The sequence below is a fragment of the Cherax quadricarinatus genome, chromosome 33 (assembly GCF_038502225.1).
Source record: "Cherax quadricarinatus isolate ZL_2023a chromosome 33, ASM3850222v1, whole genome shotgun sequence".
Lineage (NCBI taxonomy): Eukaryota > Metazoa > Arthropoda > Malacostraca > Decapoda > Parastacidae > Cherax > Cherax quadricarinatus.
Window position 1 is genome coordinate 17,968,635 of NC_091324.1, and position 21,891 is coordinate 17,990,525.

At 38.3% G+C, this 21,891-nt stretch overlaps 1 protein-coding gene across 10 annotated transcripts in view; it reads right to left on the reverse strand.

The window, feature by feature from the left end:
* LOC128694014 (vacuolar protein-sorting-associated protein 36) overlaps positions 1-21,891 on the reverse strand; it is a 47,733-nt gene that overhangs the window by 15,276 nt on the left and 10,566 nt on the right. For 5 of the 10 annotated variants that reach the window (XM_053783983.2, XM_070090882.1, XM_053783986.2 and 2 more), the window contains one exon: positions 13,864-16,669. The exons of 2 other annotated variants lie outside the window; for them this stretch is intronic. In XM_053783983.2, the coding sequence (XP_053639958.1) occupies positions 15,379-16,536 (1,158 nt within the window). In that variant the 5' untranslated portion in view covers positions 16,537-16,669 and the 3' untranslated portion in view covers positions 13,864-15,378. Of the gene's footprint in view, positions 1-5,871; positions 6,059-13,863; positions 16,670-21,891 lie in introns of those variants that run through there. 3 more of the 10 variants (XM_053783989.2, XM_053783987.2, XM_053783988.2) reach the window with 1 other exon arrangement.

Sequence of the window (21,891 nt, forward strand, 5' to 3'; positions counted from 1 at the left end):
TGACAGAACCTACAAGGGGTAATAACCTCCTTGACTTGGTTCTGGCAAACAAGGAATCACTTGTTAATAATTTAGAAATTTCAGAGGAACTTGGCACAACTGACCACAAATCAATTACCTTTAGCATTGAATGGAAGTATGATATTAGGGATAACTCAATAACAGTCCCAGATTTTCGCTTAGCAGATTGACTGGGGTAACGAAGAGAGTTATCAATATGAGAGTTTTCTAAACACTATACATGCTGCCCAGAGAACATTTATCCTGTATAAAGAAATTAGATAGAACAGAAATGACCCAAAATCGATGAATAATAGGCTCAAATACCTTTTAGGACAGAAAAAAAGAATTTATAGGTGCATCAAAAGAGGTGAGGGTCATCTTATGAATCATTATATTGACATTAAGAGGGACATTAAAAAGGGGATAAGAAAAGCTAAACAGGAAAGTTGCTAGGGATTCGAAAACTAACCCGAAAAGTTTTTTCCAGGTTTATAGAACAAAAGTTAGAGATAAGATAGGTCCCCTTAAAGATAACTCTGGGCATCTTACTGACAAGGAGAATGAAATGTGCTCTATTCTTAATACTAATTATTTTCTCTCAGTTTTCACTCAGGAGGACACTAACAATATCCCAGTAATAAATTTTTATAGTGGGCTTGAAGACAATAAATTATGCAATATCATAGTCACTAGCGAAATGGTTATCAAACAGACAGACCGACTGAAGCAAAATAAATCCCTGGGCCCTGATGAGCTTTTTTCTAGGGTTCTTAAAGAGTGTAAAATGGAACTTTGTGAACCATTGATTAATATTTTTAATATTTCTCTTCAAGCAGGTGTAGTGTTTGATATGTGGAAGATTGCTAATGTAATTCCTATTTTTAAAGCAGGGAACAAGTCGTTACCGTCAAATTACCGCCCAATAAGCCTAACCTCAATTGTAGGCAAATTACTAGAGTCAATTATAGCTGATATTATAAGAAGCCATCTGGATAAGCATAGCCTGATTAATGATACTCAGCATGGATTCACAAGGGGCCATTCCTGCCTAACTAATTTATTAACCTTCTTCAGTAAAGCTGTTGAGGCCGTTGATCATGATAAAGAATTCGATATTGTTTATTTAGATTTTAGTAAGGCTTTTGATAAAGTACCACACCAGAGACTGTTAAAAAAAGTGGCAGCTCATGGCACTGGGGGAAAAGTGCTCTCATGGATCGAGTCATGGCTCACTAATAGAAAGCAGAGAGTATGCTTAAATGGGGTTAAATCCGAGTGGGGATCTGTAACAAGTGGCGTACCACAGGGATCAGTCTTAGGCCCGTTGTTGTTTATAATATACGTATATCAATGACCTTGATGAGGGGTATTACTAGTGATGTGAGCAAATTCGCTGATGACACAAAGATAGGATAATTGATTCAAACGTAGATGTTAGGGAACTTTATGAGGATTTAGACAAACACTATTCTTGGTCAGAAAAGTGGCAGATGCAGTTCAATGTAGATAAATGCAAGGTTCTGAAGCTCAGGAGTGTCCATAACCCTAGCACTTATAAGTTAAATAATGTAGAACTTAGCCATACAGACTGCAAAAAGGACTTGGGGGTTATGGTGAGCAGCAACCTTAAACCAAGACAGCAATCCCTAAGAGTACATAATAAGGCAAATAGATTATTGGGATTTATATCAAGAAGTGTAAGCAACAGAAGTCCAGAGGTCATACTGCAGCTTTATACATCATTAGAAAGGCCTAATCTAGATTATGCAGCTCAGTTCTGGTCTCCACATTACCGAATGGACATAAGTTCGTTAGAAAAAATTCAGCGTAGAATGACTAAATTAATACATAGCATTAGAAATCTTCCTTATGAAGAAAGACTGAAGACTCTTAAATTACATTCACTTGTTAGACGAAGAATGAGGGAAGACATGATTGAAGTTTATAAGTGGAAGTCAAAAAACATTATCTATGGAGGCAAAGAAGGGAATGTATGAAAGTATAGTAGTACCAACACTCTTATATGGAATTGAAGCTTGGGTGGTAAATGCAGCAGCGAGGAGACAGTTGGAGGCAGTGGAGATGTCCTGTCTGAGGGCAATGTGTGGTGTACATATTATGCAGAAAATTCGGAGTGTGGAAATTAGGAGAAGGTGTGGAGTTAATAAAGGCATTAGTCAGAGGGCAGAAGAGGGGTTGTTGAGGAGGTTTGGTCATTTAGAGAGAATGGATCAAAGTAGAATGACATGGAAAGCATATAAATCTATAGGGGAAGGAAAGAGGGGTAGGGGTCGTCCTCGAAAGGGTTGGAAAAAGGGGGTAAAGGAGGTTTTGTGGGCGAGGGGCTTGGACTTCCAGCAAGCGTGCATGAGCGTGTTAGATAGGAGTGAATGGAGACGAATGATACTTGGGACCTGACGATCTGTTGGAGTGTGAGCAGGGTAATATTTAGTGAAGGGATTCAGGGAAACCGGTTATTTTCATATAGTCGGACTTGAGTCCTGGAAATGGGAGGTACAATGCCTGCACTTTAAAGGAGGGGTTTGGGATATTGGCAGTTTGGAGGGATATGTTGTGTATCTTTATACGTATATGCTTCTAAACTGTTGTATTCTGAGCACCTCTGCAAAAGCAGTGATAATGTGTGAGTGTGGTGAAAGTGTTGAATGATGATGAAAGTATTTTCTTTTTGGGGATTTTCTTTCTTTTTTGGGTCATCCTGCCTCGGTGGGAGACGACCGACGTGTTGAAAAAAAAAAAAAAAAGTGGAAGATGGGTATTAATAAAGGGGATATTAATAATATCTTGAGGATATCTCTCCAATTATTATTATAATCAAGGGGGAAGCGCTAAACCCGGAGGATTATACAGCACCTGGGGGGGATGTGGAAGGCATTCAGGCTTAATTCGGGGAACTGGAGCACAGATCCAATTTCCTAAATCAAGAGCCCCTCACCAACATCAAGGAACCTTCCTTGAGGGGTATATATATCTCTCCAAGAGAGAACCTGCAGTAACGGATTTAAATTAGACAAGTTTAGATTTAGAAAGGACATAAGAAAGTATTGGTTTGGAAATAGGGTAGCTGATGAGTGGAACAATCTACCTAGTTTGGTTATTGAGGCTGGGACTTTGGGTAGTTTCAAATTTAGGTTGGATAAAAACATGATTGAGAGGGGTTGGATTTGAGTGGGACTTGCATATGAGTGGATAGAGTTATCAGAGCTTATTCCTTGGGTAGCATTGAAAACTGGGTTGGACAAATGTTTTGTTAGTGGGATGAATTGTAAAGGACCTGCCTAGTATGGGCCAACAGGCCTGCTGCAATGTTCCTCCTTTCTTATGTTCTTATGTTTGATCTGAGGAATCCACCAGCATCAAGGCATATTAAAAAAAAAAAAAAAAAAAGGAAAACAGAAAGGTTTGGAGTGTTAATGTTAACTAAAATTGAATTTTTACATGTACAGTATCATGACAACCCCAATAACATAACTGCAATTTTTAAAATAAGGCTTGAGATTGAGAGGTCATTATCCTAAATTATCTGCAGTTACATTGTTAGCCATATACTGCCATAAATAAAATTATATTTCCAGCCTACACGCAAAAGGGTACAGGACAGCCTCTCCTCACTTAGTAACATACTCGTTTACTGACTGCTCGGAGTTACGACCAGCTCTCCAACCAGTATGCAAACCCAAGTACAGTGGACCCCCGAGTTTTGTGATTAATCCGTTCCAGAGAGCCCGCTGAAGGTCGAAATTCACAAAACTCAAAACCATTTTCCCCAAAAGAAATAATGAAAATAAAATTAATCTGTTCCAGACACCCAAAAATATCAAAATAAAATATTTTTTTTCAAATTAAATAAAGATTTACATAATGAAAACAATTAGAAATCAAGTACATGCATTTAAAAAAATAATAATATTACACTTACCTTTACTGAAGACTTCTGTGTGGATGGAAGACGCGAGGAGGGATAGGAGGAAGGTGTACACTATTGTCTGGAAGGAAAATCTCCTTCCATTAGGACTTTAGGTAGCAAGTCCTTATCTGGGGTTACTTCCCATCTTCTTTTAATGCCACTGGGAACAACTTGAGAGTCACTGGACCCCTGTCGCACAAAATATCTGTCTAGAGAGGTCTTTTTCTGGCGTTTCTTTAAGATTTCAGTGAAGTGGGACACAACACTGTCATTGTACATGTTGCAGATATGGCTTGTTTAAGCTTGGTCAGGGTGATACTTTTCAACAAAACTTTGCAACTCATTCCACATCCCACACATGTCCTTAATCACTGAAGAAGGCACCTCATCCACTCCCTCTTCCTCCTCCTCTGAAGCAAGTTCCTCGGCTGTGGTCTGATGCTGTTCCAGTTGAAGCTCTTGCAGTTCGTCAGTGGTTAACTCTTCCCTGTGGTCCTCCACCAACTCTCCTACATCCCCGTCACTCACTTTATTTACCAAAGGGCTTGCACTAGCTTTCCTTGGGTCCATGATGACTTATTTAGCAGTTGCAAGCACAAAAAACAATGGATTATTATGAAATATATTGTATGAACCCGCAGGGTAATGGTCACGTGTTGGTAAACAATGGCACACTGAGCATGAATGGCGTGGGAGACTGGCTTGGTGTGCGCGGTGACGGGCGGACGGGTACCAGACAGTCGCTGAAACACGAGTCTTTTCATGAAACTCGAGGCCAAATTTTTCCAAAAGAAAAAAACTCACCGAAGGTCGAATTTCACGAAAGTCGAGGCTGCCAAAACTCGGGGGTCCACTGTAATATATTAGAGCTGATTTCCTCTATTCTGTTTATTACAGTACACAGTACACTACTGTATAAACATTTAAAAATATAATAAAAAATGCTATAAATGGTGCAAAGGTGACTAAAAAGATATCTAAAGACTATTGCCACAAACCCACTACCATTAGAGTATGCTCCTCGCTTAATGACCAATTCGCTTGCTGACCTACTCTTAGGAATGGAACCCTGTCGTTAAGTGAGGAGAGGCTGTATAATATTCAGTGTAAACTATTCAACAAAGGTTTTGTGAGCAACTTTCCATGAGAGAAGCAAAGTAAAGATACAGACACAAAAATATAGTGGTAAGATAAAACATGCAAGTCCTCATATTCTATAAGGCGGGGGATATGTTCTGAAAAGGTAGCTGAAATTAGAAAGAATTCATGAATTAGAAATATACAATGGTCTGATAAATTCATAGAGCATACTGCACATTTCGAAAAAATTCTGTGGCTCAATTTTATTTTAATTTTAAGCCATAAGCAAGTATTACCAAGGCATCCACAACTTCATCTCACTCTGTGCCAGACTGTCAAACTGCAACCAATATTGTATGAATTTTTGGAATACATAAAATGTGCCAGAGCAAATTTGAATACTGTATGCAAGGGCCAAGTGTATTCACTGAAAGGGTAATGTGAAGGTGAGATAAATGATCAGACCACCAAGTGATTTAACAATAAGTTCCTCAACAAAGAGGATCAATTAATGGAAAGATGAGAACTTCAATTGATTTCCAACAGTAACTTTTTTTTTGGGGTCACATTTACTTTTCATTGGAGGGAAGTGCTAAATCCCTAGGGGTCATATAGCATCTAAGGAATGGGAAGCATTCAGGTTGGATCCAAGGAGAGGAAGATATGTATGGTCCCTTGGATCAAGATTCCCTCACCAGTGAAAAATAAGTCAAATTATCAGTACCACAGAGCAAAACCTTAAAACAGAGAAACAGAACCAACTAACAATGAAAATGACAGCAATCCTCAATTTCACATCAACACTATGCCAATACAGTTAACCCCTAATTTTTATGCAGCTACTGGTAACCAATTCTAACCTGTAAAGCCATATTCCTGGCAGAATGAGTGAGCATATCAGCAGATTGTGATCCCCTGTTAACCTGTCTGCAGATGGAGCCCATGTTGTTAACGTTCACTTGAACACGCTCAGCCAAGCGATTTTTGGAGTCCACAAACAGATTCTTAGCGCTGGTACTCGATGCAGATGCCATAGCAGACTGGAACCTGTATACACCAAAAACGATAGCATCCCTTTTCATACAAAGCATTGTAGATAAATATGTATTTCTGATAAGAAAAACATCTGATCTACACAATAAGCACTGAAACTTATGAAGCAAATACGTATTATAATACTGATGGTACACTATTCCGACATGTTGATGAATAAGACTCATCTGCAACACTTTGGGTACCTTTATTGCTGAAACATTGCACCTACATGATAGGTGTCTTCACCAGAATATACAACTGAAGACAGTAAAAGTAATTTTGAGGTCATCACCCCCTCAGCTTTGGTAGGTGAGACTGACCACCTTCTACTGACCTCCTCCTATGCACTTGTGCTGCGACTCTTTTTCTTCCACCAACACTTCAAGCATAATGGCCAGACTTCAGTGGTACCACCTGGGTGACCTGTTTCTCTCTCACTTCTTTCCCAGTTTGACCTAAAACAACATTTCCTCCTTTCTTGGCACTCCTTGGAGCCTTGAAACCTTGCTCCCATTATCATATACATACTGTGTATCTTTACATTAAATATAAGAGTAACACTGCTGCATTTACCTTCAAGCCAACTATAGAGGCATCTATATTTAACTTAATTATTGAGTACTGTAGGAATATTCTGGTGGTATTACTACCACAAGAAATATATATCAATGGATGAGCAGAGACAAGTTACACTGAGATTTACCTTACTGAGATCGAGAGTCGAGTATTTTGCATGAAAGCGAGTGTTGCAGATTCCAAGTGGGCTCCCAGGGCCCTTGTGTAGAAATCTATCTCCCATACTTAAAAAAAATTTAAATATACAGTAGGGCTCCAGGGTCAACAGGAAGGGTGGTGGTGTGGCGATGTATGTCAGAGAAAATTTAAATTGTTGTCTTAGACATGATATAAGATTAGAAACATCAAACACAGAATCAGTTTGGCTTCAGTTTCTCGGGGGTCGTGACAAATTAATTTTGGGTGTGATTTATAGGCCCCCAAACCTTGATAGGGAGTGCAGTAAGCTGTTATGGGACGAAATTCATAAGGCATCTAGATATGAAAATGTTGTGATAATGGAAGATTTTAACTTTAGACAAATTGATTGGAACAATATGACAGGAAATCTTGAGTCTAGTGACTTTCTTGATACGGTTCAGGATTGCTTTTTAGAACAGGTTGTGACAGAACCAACTAGAGGAAACAATCTGCTTGACTTGGTTCTTGCCAACAAAGATTCACTAATTAATAATCTTGAGGTTAATGATGAGCTTGGGGAAAGTGATCACAAATCACTTAGTTTCAATATATCATGGAATTACCCAGATAATTGCAATCAAATCTCTGTCCCAGATTTTTGCTTGGCTGACTTCATGGGAATGAAAAATTACTTGGGTGGGCTAAATTTGGATGTCCTAACTATGGGTCAGGTAGGTGATCTTGGTTGCCAATATGACGTTTTTCAGAGCATAGTTCTAGCTGCCCAGACAACTTTTGTTCCGAGTAGGGAAATTAGATCTAACAAAAATGATCCCAAATGGATGAACAATAGATTAAAACATCTCATTGGTCAAGAGAGAGGCATATATAGGTGTATCAAAAGAGGGAATGGGCAGTTAAGAAATCAATATATTCAATTAAAGAGAGAAATAAAGAAAGGAATAAGAAAAGCAAAAAGAGATTATGAGGCTAAGGTCGAAAGGGATTCAAAGACTAACCCAAAAGGGTTCTTTCAGGTATACAGAAGTAAGATTAGGGACAAGATTGGCTCACTTAAGAGTAACTCTGGTCAGATCACTGACAGTGATAAGGATGTGTGTGAAATTCTAAATACCTACTTCCTCTCAGTTTTCACCCAGGAAAATACTAGCGATATTCCTGAAATAAGAGATTACGTAGAACAGGATGATAATAAACTATGTACGATTGTGGTAACTAGTGACATGGTCCTCAGACAAATAGAGAAACTAAAACATAACAAATCCCCAGGTCCTGATGAACTGTTTGCAAGGGTGTTAAAGGAATGTAAAGAGGAACTTAGCATACCTTTGGCTAATCTTTTTAACATAGCACTACAAACTTGCATAGTGCCTGATAAGTGGAAAATGGCAAATGTAATACCTATTTACAAGGCAGGTGACGGGTCCTTGGCTTCGAACTATAGACCAATATGCCTTACCTCCATAGTGGGAAAAATTATGGAATCAATAATTGCCGAAGCAATTCGTAGCCATCTTGACAGGCACAGATTGATTAATGATTCTCAACACGGTTTTACAATGGGGTGTTCCTGTCTTGTGAATTTACTAACTTTTTTCACTAAGGTGTTTGAGGAGGTAGATCATGGTAATGAATATGATATTGTGTATATGGGCTTCAGTAAGGCTTTCGATAGAGTTCCACACCAGAGGCTATTGAGGAAACTTAGGGCACACAGAATAGGAGGAGAAATTTTTTCCTGGGTAGAGGCATGGCTGACAAATAGACAGCAGAGAGTTTGCATAAATGGGGAGAAATCAGAATGGGGGCACGTCACAAGCGGTGTTCCTCAGGGGTCAGTGTTGGGCCCGTTGTTGTTCACAATTTAAATAAATGACATAGATGAGGGAATAAATAGCGACATAAGCAAATTTGCTGACGACACCAAAATAGGCCGTCCAATTCATTCTAATGAGGACATTAGAGCACTCCAGGATGATTTGAATAGACTGACGCAATGGTCGGAGAAGTGGCAGATGCAGTTTAATATTGACAAATGCAAAGTTCTAAATGTTGGACAGTTAAATAACCATGCCACATATAAACTAAATAATGTAGATCTTAATACTACCGATTGCGAAAAGGATTTAGGAGTTCTGGTTAGCAGTAACCTAAAACCAAGACAACAGTGCATTAGTGTTCGCAATAAAGCTAACAGAATTTTTGGCTTCATATCTAGAAGTATAAATAATAGAAGTCCTCTGGTTGTTCTTCAACTCTATATATCCTTGGTTAGGCCTCATTTAGACTATGCTGCTCAGTTCTGGTCACCATATTACAGAATGGATATAAATGCTCTGGAAAACGTACAAAGGAGGATGACAAAGATGATCCCATGTATCAGAAATCTTCCCTATGAGGATAGACTGAAGGCCCTGAATCTGCACTCTCTCGAAAGGCGTAGAATTAGGGGGGATATGATCAAGGTGTATAAATGGGAAACAGGAATAAATAAAGGGGATGTAAATAGTGTGCTGAAAATTTCCAGCCAGGACAGGACTCGCAGCAATGGTTTCAAGTTGGAAAAATTCAGATTCAGGAAGGATATAGGAAAGTACTGGTTTGGTAATAGAGTTGTGAATGAGTGGAGCAAGCTCCCGAGTACAGTTATTGAGGCTAAAACGTTGTGTAGTTTTAAAAATAGGTTAGATAAATACATGAGTGGGTGTGGGTGGGTGTAAGTTGTACCTTACTAGCTTGTGCTGCTGGGTCTGGTACAGTGCTCCATCCTTGAGTGGGGATGACCAGACTGGGTGGGTCATTGGGATAATCCGGGGGGTGGGTCATTGGGATAATCCGGGGGGTGGGTCATTGGACTAATCCGGGGGTGGGGGGGGACATGGACCTGCTCCGCATGGGTCAGTAGGCTTGTTGCAGTGTTCCTTCTTTCTTATGTTCTTATGTTCTTATATAGCAGGTTAGGTTCCAGGCTACCGCCTTAAAGTGGAATGCCATTTTTTCGTTTATAAATGCATGTAAGTGCCAGACAACAAGTTTACACTAAGTTATATTAAGTTAGTAATTGAAATAAGCATTAAAAACAAAATAAAAAGTAAAATACATACACAGCACACCCATTACTTAAAATATTTGTAGTCTTAATGTATGGTGTGAGGTGGCTCATATTTATTTGTAGGAAGTTAGGTATGGGAAGTATGGTGGCCAGCCAGGGCAACTTAACCTCCCACCCCCACCTGACACCACACCACCCACACATAATGTAAACAAACAGACGTGTTTGCTTTTGGTTGATGCACATTCATTCCCATGTCTGTGAATCTTATACATTTTATTTGTTATATGTTACATGTTCATATGTAGCGTGTTTATTGTATAATTTTGAAAAAAATATCATAGATGGATTAATGGAAATGTCTAGCATTACTAAATTCCTTACATGCCAATATGTCCATCATTACACTAACTGAAACCTGGCTAAAGCCTGATAGTACAGATGTCTATGCCATTCCTGGTTACACAGCCATACACAACTGTAGGCCAGACCAACAAGGGGGTGGCACAGCCATATACTACTCAGACCAACTAGAATGTATCACTAATACTTGCACAAGGGATGAACATGGGGAATATATAATAGCCAAATTCAAATCCAAATACCTACAAAAACCTCTCACATTGATGAACATCTACAGAGTTCCACAGTCAAACATTAGCCAATTTAGTCAAAACCTAGGAAGTATGATAACTGATGCACGCATGAACAAAGATCACTTACTACTCTCAGGTGACTTCAATATAAATCTCCTGCAAGACCAGGACCCACACGTTACTGAATTCACAAACACAATGAGTAACTGTATGTTGCTACCAACAGTAACAAAACCTACAAGAGTTACAGAGACTAGTGTTTCCCTACTTGACCACATCTGGACCAACACCATATCCCCTTTAAAATCAGGCATAATTACAGATAATACCACAGACCACTACCCGACTTTCCTCATAACAACTCTTGGTAAATTACCCCAAGACACTACTAAAGTCACCTTCAGACTTCACAATGAGGCAGCCATTAATAACTTCACAACAGCAGTAGCAAACATTGACTGGCACACTGAGCTAGAAATCTATACAGATATTGACGAATGTATTAATAATTTTCTAAAAAAGACCCAATACCTCTATAACAAGCACTGCCCTAAAAAAACTAAACAGATGACAGCTAAGAGACTGAACAGTCCCTGGCTAACACCCAGCATTCTCAAATCCATAAATACAAAACACCAATATGAAAAACAGTACAGAATGGGTCACATAACCAGAGACCAAACAAAACGTTACTCGTCAATCCTAACCAGCCTGATAAGAAGGGCAAAAAAATTGTATTATGAGAACAGATTATCCAACTTACGAGGTGATATAAAAAAGACCTGGAAAACCCTATCAGAAATTCTAGGAACAAAAAAGATATCACGAAATAGCGAAATAAAATTAGCAAAATCAGATGAACCCCAACTCCCACCAACAGAAACAGCAAACAGACTCAATGATTTCTTCTCCACTATAGGACAAAACCTTGCCAATAAAATCCCAAGCTCAGATACCCCACCAAATGACTACCTCACCGGCAACTACCCGAACACACTGTTCCTAGCTCCGACTAACCCATACGAAGTCTCCCTTATTATCAACACACTAAAAAACAAGGCAGGAGATTTAAATACCTTACCACCCTTTATATACAAAAAAGTGTCACAAGTGCTATCACCAATCATTGCAACACTCTTTAACAAATCCATTGAATCCTCCACCTTCCCTACAGTACTCAAAATAGCAAGGGTCACCCCGATCCACAAAGGAGGAGACCAAACAGAGTTGAATAACTATAGGCCAATATCCAACTTACACCCTCTCTCAAAAATCTTCGAAAAATTAATTCATAAACGAATCTACTCCTACCTTATCTCCCAAAACATACTCAACCCCTGCCAATTTGGATTCAGGCCTAATAAAAATACTAATGATGCTATTATACACATGCTAGAACATATATACACTGCAATAGAGAAAAAAGAAGTCCCACTGGGGATCTTCATTGACTTACGTAAAGCTTTTGATACAGTTGACCATGACTTGCTCCACGTAAAATTGTCACACTATGGTATAAGAGGGCACTCCCTCAACTACCTCAAGTCATACCTCAGCAACAGAAGCCAATATGTGTATGCAAATGGGGCAAACTCCTCTGCACAACCAATTACAGTTGGTGTCCCACAGGGAAGTGTCCTTGGCCCTCTTCTCTTTCTCCTATACATAAATGACCTACCAAATGCTTCGCAATTACTCAAACCCACACTATTTGCAGATGACACTACATACGTCTTCTCCCACCCGAGCCCAGTCACGCTAGCCAATACTGTAAATACCGAATTGCAGAAAATATCTACCTGGATGAGAACTAACAAACTTACACTAAACATTGACAAAACCTACTTCATTCAGTTTGGTAACAGAGCTACAGATGTCCCTCTTAACATAATGATAAACGGATCACCTATCACAAAGCTAACAGAGGGAAAATTCTTAGGAATCCACCTTGATAATAGACTCAAATTTCATACACATATACAACAAATTTCTAAGAAAATTTCCAAGACTGTAGGCATACTATCGAAGATACGGTACTATGTTCCACAGTCAGCCCTCCTGGCCCTTTATCACTCTCTTATTTACCCCTATCTCACCTATGGAATTTGTGCATGGGGCTCAACAACAATTAACCATCTCAGACCACTAATTACCCAACAAAAGGCTGCAGTTAGAATGATAACAAATTCTCACTACAGGCAGCACACTCCACCAATATTCAATACACTAAACCTCCTCACCATACAAAACATCCATACTTACTACTGCACCTATTACATACATAGAACACTTAACTCTGATATTAACCCTTCCCTCAAACATCTCCTTGCCAACCTCAACAGAACACATGACCATAACACAAGGCACAGATCACTCTTTGATGTTCCCCGTGTCCATCTCACACTATGTAAAAACTCAATGCACATAAAAGGCCCTAAAATCTGGAATTCATTACCTGTAAATATAAAAGAAACACTACCTGTTTATAAATTCAAGTCTCTTCTCAAAGATCACTTACTCACCCAAAACCAAATAAATACTGAATAACTGAACCTTATAAATTGTATATCTTAAATGTTTCTTACAATTATATCACATAAATGTTAAACCTAAAACCCAATCTAACTTTAGTATTTTTTAAATACACTACCTAACAGGATACTCCATTCTACTGAATGTACAACAATGCATACAACCATATGACCTGTCTTTGTAATACTCACTTGTGCGTTATAGTAACCTGTTTACATTAATGTTTTATCACTGATTTCATCATTGCTTAGTTAATCTTAAGTTAATTTTAAGCCAGCCCGTAATGCTATGCATAGTATAAGTGGCTTTGGCATACTGCTCTTACCTGTATTTGTTGTACCTCTGTATGTGTGCTCAAATTTTTAAATAAATAAATAAATAAATAAATAGATGGATTAATGGAAATGTCTATATGTATTAATGTAATATAAGACATTTAATGCACTCAAGAGAGTATTGTTATTAGTATGGCATCAAGAGTAGAGACTCTTAATGATTTTAATGTGTACCTGCACACCAGCACAGTCTGTAAGTACGTATATTAGGTACAGCTACACATAAGTATAATTATCAGAGTACTGTACATATAAAATATGCAATAACTTTAAAACACTTGAAATTTTGAAAAGTTTCCAGACATAATAGAATGTGCTCACAGAGAATGTCAACAAACTGGGTGGGGCGCACCATATTAGAAAGACGGGTTGCCGTAAAGTGAGTTTTGGTCATAATTTGAAATTACCATATTAGCAGAATGACATAAGGTGAAATGCCATAAAGCGGGGCCCTACTGTAATCCTCAAATGCTTGAAGCTCGCTTCTATGACTTCTGATCATCGGTGAGAGTACAGCATGCAACAGACAAAGGTACTTATGGTGCACCATATAAACAATCATTACAAAAAATGAAAGAAAACATAAAAGATTTTAAAAGTTTATTAAGATAATGACTTAAAATAAAGGATTGTCAGCAAGAAAGTTGATGCTCCTTCTGTTGGCAGCATCAAGGACTCCAGAAAAAGGATCTATGAATTAATAATGCACTTTTGTATACAATATTGACATTTATCAACTCTAAAGGGTATAGGGGTCACAGAACACCTGGGAAATGGGATGCATTCATGTTTAATCCAAGGAGAGGTTAAGTTCAGTTCCTTGGATCAAGAGCCCCCTCACTAGCATTAAGGCACCTCTCCTGAGGTATCAACCCTAAACAGAACTTGCATGTACTCCACAAGTTTTTCATATTTTATTCAGGGGAATCACTAAGCCCATTTAGGTCATAGAGCACCTACTCCACAGGTCTGCTTAGACACTTATGAAATTAAAAAAAATTATTATTACAAATACTGTACAGCATTAAAAACTTACCATTACAAGTAAATCACAAAGGCATGTGAATAATTTTGTCAAACTTTGTAGTTCTTTTGTTTTCAATTGTTGTACAAAATAAGCAGTTTCAAGCTTGTACAGAACTATATTCCCTGAATAAAAATGTTATTGTAATGCCTAAATTTAAACAGTACACTCTGAGAACGCTTTATTTTCCTTCACAACCTTACACATGCTGATATATAACTTCCATCACAGAACATTCAAATGTCCTACATACTAACAACTATATATATTAAGGAAGTTCATATTTGAATATTTTCTAACAGCATTCTAACCCTTCACAGATAAGGTCAACGAAAGGTTCCTAATCCAAGATACTGAACCTACTTCCCCCTGATGAATATGTGCACGCACATATATATTGTACATACATGCATACACAAACATAACATTAAATATGCTTTTATATATGGCAACCACTTTTCCATTATTCTTTGTAAGGAAAATTTTTTTAACTCTTGCAAACTTTGTGAACCAATATTAATAATAAAAAACAAATAATAATAATAATAATAATAATAATAATAATAATAATAATAATAATAATAATAATAATAATACAGCAATATCAATACTGTATGTATTATGATAATTGTAATTTTTATATTTTTATTTACATCGACTATCTCCCAGGAAAGGAAATATTCACCATTATTCACTTAATAGCTGTCTTGCCAGAAATGCACACCCATCACAATTATATTCATGGGGAAGCACTAAACCTCCAAGGAAATGAGAGGCAATCAGGTTTAATCAAAAAGAGAGGAAGGGTATCTTCAGTTCTTTGGATCAAACACCCTTGAGAATATCAAGATTCCCCCCCTTCCTTGACTGGGAGTGAATCAACAGAATCATTTTAAATTATAAATAGGAGGTACTCTAACAAGACAAAAAGCCTAGACGACATTCCATAAAACAGATTCACAATATCAAGACATCTATCTGTTTTAAGCTTAACAGGTTCAAGCTTCTTAAAATAATTAAACTTCAGGTGATTGATAAAGTTTTGAAAAACTTGAAAATCATAGCTTGTACAAAACCTAAGAACGTGAAAAGAAAAGATTTGGGAAAAAACGTAAACCTTCACTTGATTCATCTCTTACAGCTTTAGCACACTGTTCAGCCTGTAAAAGCCTTTCCTGAGCCAAGAGAAGGGGCATGCCACAATCCCTTGCTAAGTCTCCAGCTGATACTCCATCAACCTCATGACAATTCAGTACCTCAACAGTTGCCTCCACTACCTTCTCTTGATCAAGTCCAGTTATCTGTACTACCTGAACACCTGATTCAAATGTGTGAAGATTAAGTGAGAGGCCCAATTTTTTCATTACATGACATGCATGCATAACATCTTCTGGAGATAGCAACTGGAGTCCCCTAGCACGATTAATGCGGCAATAAACCTCTGAAAGCAGCATCACACCTCCTGCTTCTTTCACTGGGTCTTCTAAGGCCTGGGTAATTTCTTTAGCCAGATTATGATGATATTGTGTTTCCGAGCCAAAAGCTTCTCTTGTAACCGGGTCATCAATACCAAGACTTAGAAGATAAGATCTGAATTGTGTTGTATCATCTGCTGATACGTCTCCAGATCGCTCTTTAATTTTGTTTGAGATACTTTTTGAAAGAGACACCATATCCTTGGCAAGGCCCATTAGATTCTTCAGATCTTCAAAGGCATGACTTATATTCTGGTTGGTCTCCTCTTGTTTGGCCTGGATTGCACGTTCAATACCTAGAATGCCAGTGTGAATTGCCTTTCCTCCAGGCTGTTTTCCATAGTTACATGGAAGGGAAGGTGCTTTTTCCCATCCATGATTATCAATCGCTTTTTGTAGTACCTGGTGAAAACTACTATATCCACCATGTTTAAATGACAATTTTATAAAAGAATTTGAACTAGCAGCTACAGGACCTGCTGGTTGACTATGTGGTGGCTGAGCTAGGTGAAGCAATAATTTTGGACTTGAAGTAAAACTGCCTGCTTCTTCTTCAACTAATACTACAAGACTAAGGTGTAATCCTAATGAAGAAGACTGAGTTTCATGCCGCCAAAGTAGTCGGTGATTTGTTAAAGTTAGACGCCCATCATCATAGCCAGTTTTCTTGTCACCATCATACAGTCGAATTCCATTCACTGTTGTGCTAACCACTTCACCTGATGTTAAGCTGGAGTTGCACCAATACCATCGATCCATTGCTGAGTTTCCTATTGAGTTATTTTCTGCATGTGCTTAATAGCAATTACAGTACTACACAAATCCCTAATTCTTTCTACCAAAATAATCCAGAAGTGACAACCCTTCTGACATATGGTTCTCCTGCCACCTCCTGAAAAAGGGAAAAAATAAATAAATCAGAATTTGCTAAAGATGAAATAAATGGGTTCCAGCTTCAGTTGATGTGGCAGGAAACCAACAGTCTTTCTAGCAAAGTAACAGAATTTAAGATAAACTCAAAATAACTATTTGGCACATATATAGTGATAAAACATCAACGAACTTGCTACGAGTCTCAGCATTTTAAACAGTTTTATTCAGCCTGTTAGCAGGAATGTTTTTCATAAGTTGTACAACTTTACCTGTACTGTAACAGAATGAGAGGAAGTGTCTTCCTACTGTATAAAGAAGGTAGAATAATTTTAATTTTTTTTTTAACATGGCCGTTTCCCACTGAAGCAGGGTAACCCAAAAAGAAAGAAAACCCCAAAAAGAAAGAAAAAACTTTCATCATCATTCAACACTCTCAGCATCATTCATACATAATCACTGTCATTGCAGAGGCACTCAAACTTCTGCTCCATTTATTTTTACTACCTGGTCAGTTCCTACAAAGGTAGGGTGACTAAAAAATTAAACATTCACTATCATTTCCTAAACAGCTCTTGCTAGAAGTGTGCATATGTCAAAATTCAAATGACTCTCCAAACTGCAGAATTCCCACCCTTCCAGTGTGCAGACACTATATACTTTCCAACCCGAGGACTCAAGTCTGGCTAACTAGTTTTCCCTGAATCCCTTTGTAAGTTACCCTGATCATGCTCCAACAGCATGTCAAACCTTAAAATAACTTCTCTCCTCTCACCCCAATCTAATATGCTCTCACACACCTGCTGAATGCTCAAGCCTTAAAACGTCTTTCGCACTTTCCCTCCAACTCTTCCTGGTATGATTCCTATTCCTTTTTCCTTCTACCCTGGGTTTACACAACCATACTCTGGTTCATTCCCCTTTTCAGTCTCCATAGAAAACTTCTTTCCACAGATGACTTTACACACCACATACTTTTTTCCCTTCATCTATTCTATGGCTCACCTTATTTTTCATAGCCCTATCTGCTGACATGTCCACTCTCAGATATCTAAATACATTTACTTCCTCAAATCATGTATCCAATTTCTCTTTGCCTAAACATTTTTGTTACTCTCATCACCTTACTCTGTTTTATGTATGCCTTTAATTTCATTATTTTACAATCTCAAACTCCTCCACCAACCTTTGCAACTTCTTTTTAGTCTCTCCCAAATGAACTGTATCATTGGCTATGAGCCGCTATGACAAATCCAACTCATCAGATTCATTATCTCTTAATCCCACAATCTCCCCAACATCCTAGCATTCACATGTCTTACAATCCCATCTGTTAATATATTAAACAACAGTAACATCCCTAAGGTCTAGTTTTTAAAAGAAAATATTACTCTTCTCTCTTACATACTCTAACCTGAGCTTCACTCTGCTTAAAAACTTTTAATGCTTTTAGTAACCTACTAACTATTCCATCCATTTTCAACATCTGCCACATTGCTTCTCTATCCACTCTATTACAGTGGTACCTCAAGTTATGAACTTAATTCGTTCCAGAGGGCTGTTTGAGTACCGATACTGAACGAATCTGTTCCCATAAGGAATAATGTAAATTAGATTAGTCCGTTTCAGACCCCCAAAAATACACTTAGAAAATTATTTATTATTATAATCAAAAAGAAGCGCTAAGCCACAAGGACTATAAAGCTACACTTAGAAAAGCACTTACAAAAACACACTTACATAATTGTCTGAGTTGGGAGCTGTTCAAAACTTGAGGTACCACTGTATATACTTTTTTTTTTAATCCACTTTGTCTAAACCTTTGCGATCCTACTTTGTCATTACCCCTAACTCTTTCAATAATAATTCTACTGTACACTTTATCTGGTACACTTAACAGCCTTATGCTCTATAATTATCCTCTGTACAAAGGAACTATGCATGCTCTCTGCAAATCCTTGTGTACCTCTCCTGCTTTCATGCATATATTAAACAAATACACCATTCATGACAAGCATGGTTTTCCCACTCAAATTCACTTTGATATGGGTTATGTTTGTCATGTTTTTCCATAATATCAAGTTGGCATATCACCCTTTCCAAGACTTTTATGATGTATGATATTAGTGATACTGGTTTTCATTTTTTTGCCAATGCTCTACTATCTCCTTTGTGCAGAGGATATATGTCTCTATTTTATAAGGCATCTAGAAACCATACCCCTGGCCGGGATTGAACCCGCGGTCATAGAGTCTCAAAACTCCAGCCCGTCGCGTTAGCCACTAGACCAGCTAGCCACAATAAGATTCATCCAACTAGGTATATTTCTACACCATAGGAAGGCTAGCACAGGCACCACTGTGACCACAAATGCAAGTTTTTACAGACAAATCTCCAGCTAGCGTGGCCGTGACAAACTCTAGCTCAAGTCCCTTCACTGCCGTCAATATGACTCAAGAAATCGTAATGACACGATTGCAAACAAACCATACCCCTAGCCGGGATTGAACCTGCGGTCATAGAGTCTCAAAACTCCAGCCCGTTGCGTTAGCCACTAGACCAGCTAGCCACAATAAGATTCATCCAACTAGGTATATTTCTACACCAGTGGTGTAGAAATATACCTTCCTATGGTGTAGAAATATACCTAGTTGGATGAATCTTATTGTGGCTAGCTGGTCTAGTGGCTAACGCGACGGGCTGGAGTTTTGAGACTCTATGACCGCAGGTTCAATCCCGGCTAGGGGTATGGTTTGTTTGCAATCGTGTCATTACGATTTCTTGAGTCAAGGCATCTAGGATTTCACCTAGATTTAATTTCTTTCTCCAAAGAATAATGAGTACATACTCATGCTAATGGTAACGTGCACTTATTTATAAAGTTCCAAGAATCTGGCTCAGGTGCTGTATGTGTGTGGGCATATTATTTCTTTTTCGAATTCTGAAGGATTTATGCTTGTATCAGGTGCTATACTATACGATTTGCCAGGTGGGAAGAGGTACTGCACTGAAGAAAGTGTCTGGATCATCGATTCTCTAAGTCATTTTTGTAACTGTTGAACATTCTCCAAGGATTTTCCTCATTTCATTTACTTCACCTGTGAATGAACCTACCGTGATAAATAAATAAAGAAATTTGGTAATAGGTAATACGTATTTAACCCTTAAATGGTCCAAACGTATATATATGTTTTTTTCAACATCTGCAAGTATGTAAAAAAATGTAGATCTTCTTTCTTGTTTTACATTTGAAAACTTGTAAAAAAACTTTTAACTACATTTTGTTTTTGTTATATTTGAAAATATGTAAAAAAAAGTAGATCCACTTTTGGAGCACTACGAATTTGAACATCGATCTGTTTGGACCGTTCAAGGGTTAAAATAAGTATACGTGATATGACGTAAGGCATAACGAAGGTTCAGGTCCTTGGCTTCGAACTATAGACCAACAAGCCTTACCTCCATAGTGGGAAAATTTATGGAATCAATAATTGCCGAAGCAATTCGTAGCCATCTTGACAGGCACAGATTGATTAATGATTCTCAACACGGTTTTACAAAGGGGCGTTCCTGTCTTACGAATTTACTAACTTTTTTCACCAAGGTGTTTGAGGAGGTAGACCATGGTAATGAATATGACATTGTGTATATGGACTTCAGTAAGGCTTTCGATAGAGTTCCACACCAGAGGCTATTGAGGAAACTTAGGGCACACGGAATAGGAGGAGAAATTTTTTCCTGGGTAGAGGCATGGCTGACAAATAGACAGCAGAGAGTTTGCATAAATGGGGAGAAATCAGAATGGGGGCACGTCACAAGCGGTGTTCCTCAGGGGTCAGTGTTGGGCCCGTTGTTGTTCACAATTTAAATAAATGACATAGATGAGGGAATAAATAGCGACATAAGCAAATTTGCTGATGACACCAAAATAGGCCGTCCAATTCATTCTAATGAGGACATTAGAGCACTCCAGGATGATTTGAATAGACTGACGCAATGGTCGGAGAAGTGGCAGATGCAGTTTAATATTGACAAATGCAAAGTTCTAAATGTTGGACAGTTAAATAACCATGCCACATATAAACTAAATAATGTAGATCTTAATACTACCGATTGCGAAAAGGATTTAGGAGTTCTGGTTAGCAGTAACCTAAAACCAAGACAACAGTGCATTAGTGTTTGCAATAAAGCTAACAGAATTCTTGGCTTCATATCTTGAAGTATAAATAATAGAAGTCCTCAGGTTGTTCTTCAACTTTATATATCCTTGGTTAGGCCTCATTTAGTCTATGCTGCTCAGTTCTGGTCACCATATTACAGAATGGATATAAATGCTCTGGAAAACGTACAAAGGAAGATGACAAAGATGATCCCATGTATCAGAAATCTTCCCTATGAGGATAGACTGAAGGCCCTGAATCTGCACTCGCTTGAAAGGCGTAGAATTAGGGGGGATATGATCGAGGTGTATAAATGGAAAGCAGGAATAAATAAAGGGGATGTAAATAGTGTGCTGAAAATTTCCAGCCAAGACAGGACTCGCAGCAATGGTTTCAAGTTGGAAAAATTCAGATTCAGGAAGGATACAGGAAAGCATTGGTTTGGTAATAGAGTTGTGGATGAGTGGAACAAGCTCCTGAGTACAGTTATTGAGGCTAATAAAATGTTGTGTAGTTTTAAAAATAGGTTAGATAAATACATGAGTGGGTGTGGGTGGGTGTGAGTTGGACCTGACCAGCTTGTGCTGCTGGGTCTGGTACAGTGCTCCATCCTTGAGTGGGGATGACCAGACTGGGTGGGTCATTGGTCTAATCCAGGGGGGGGGGGTCATTGGTCTAATCCGGGGGGGGGGGGACATGGACCTGCTCTGCATGGGTCAGTAGGCCTGTTGCAGTGTTCCTTCTTTCTTATGTTCTTATGTATTAGTAGATAAATGGTTGATGGGTAGACTGCTGGAAGTGCATGCTTTTAGAGGGGCAACAGATATATCAGACCATTATTTAGTTGTAGCTACAGTGAGAGTAAGAGGTAGATGGAGGTACAAGGAGAATGTCATCAGTAAGAAAGAAGCAACAGTTTATAAATTGGAGGAGGCAGTTGGGACAGATTGAGTATAGAGAGTATAGGTAATGAAGAGAAGGTTGAAGAGGTATGGGAAAAATTTTAGAATGCATTGTTAGAGTGTGCAGCAGAAGATTGTGGATATAGGAGGATTGGTATGGAGGGAGAGGAGTGATTGGAAAA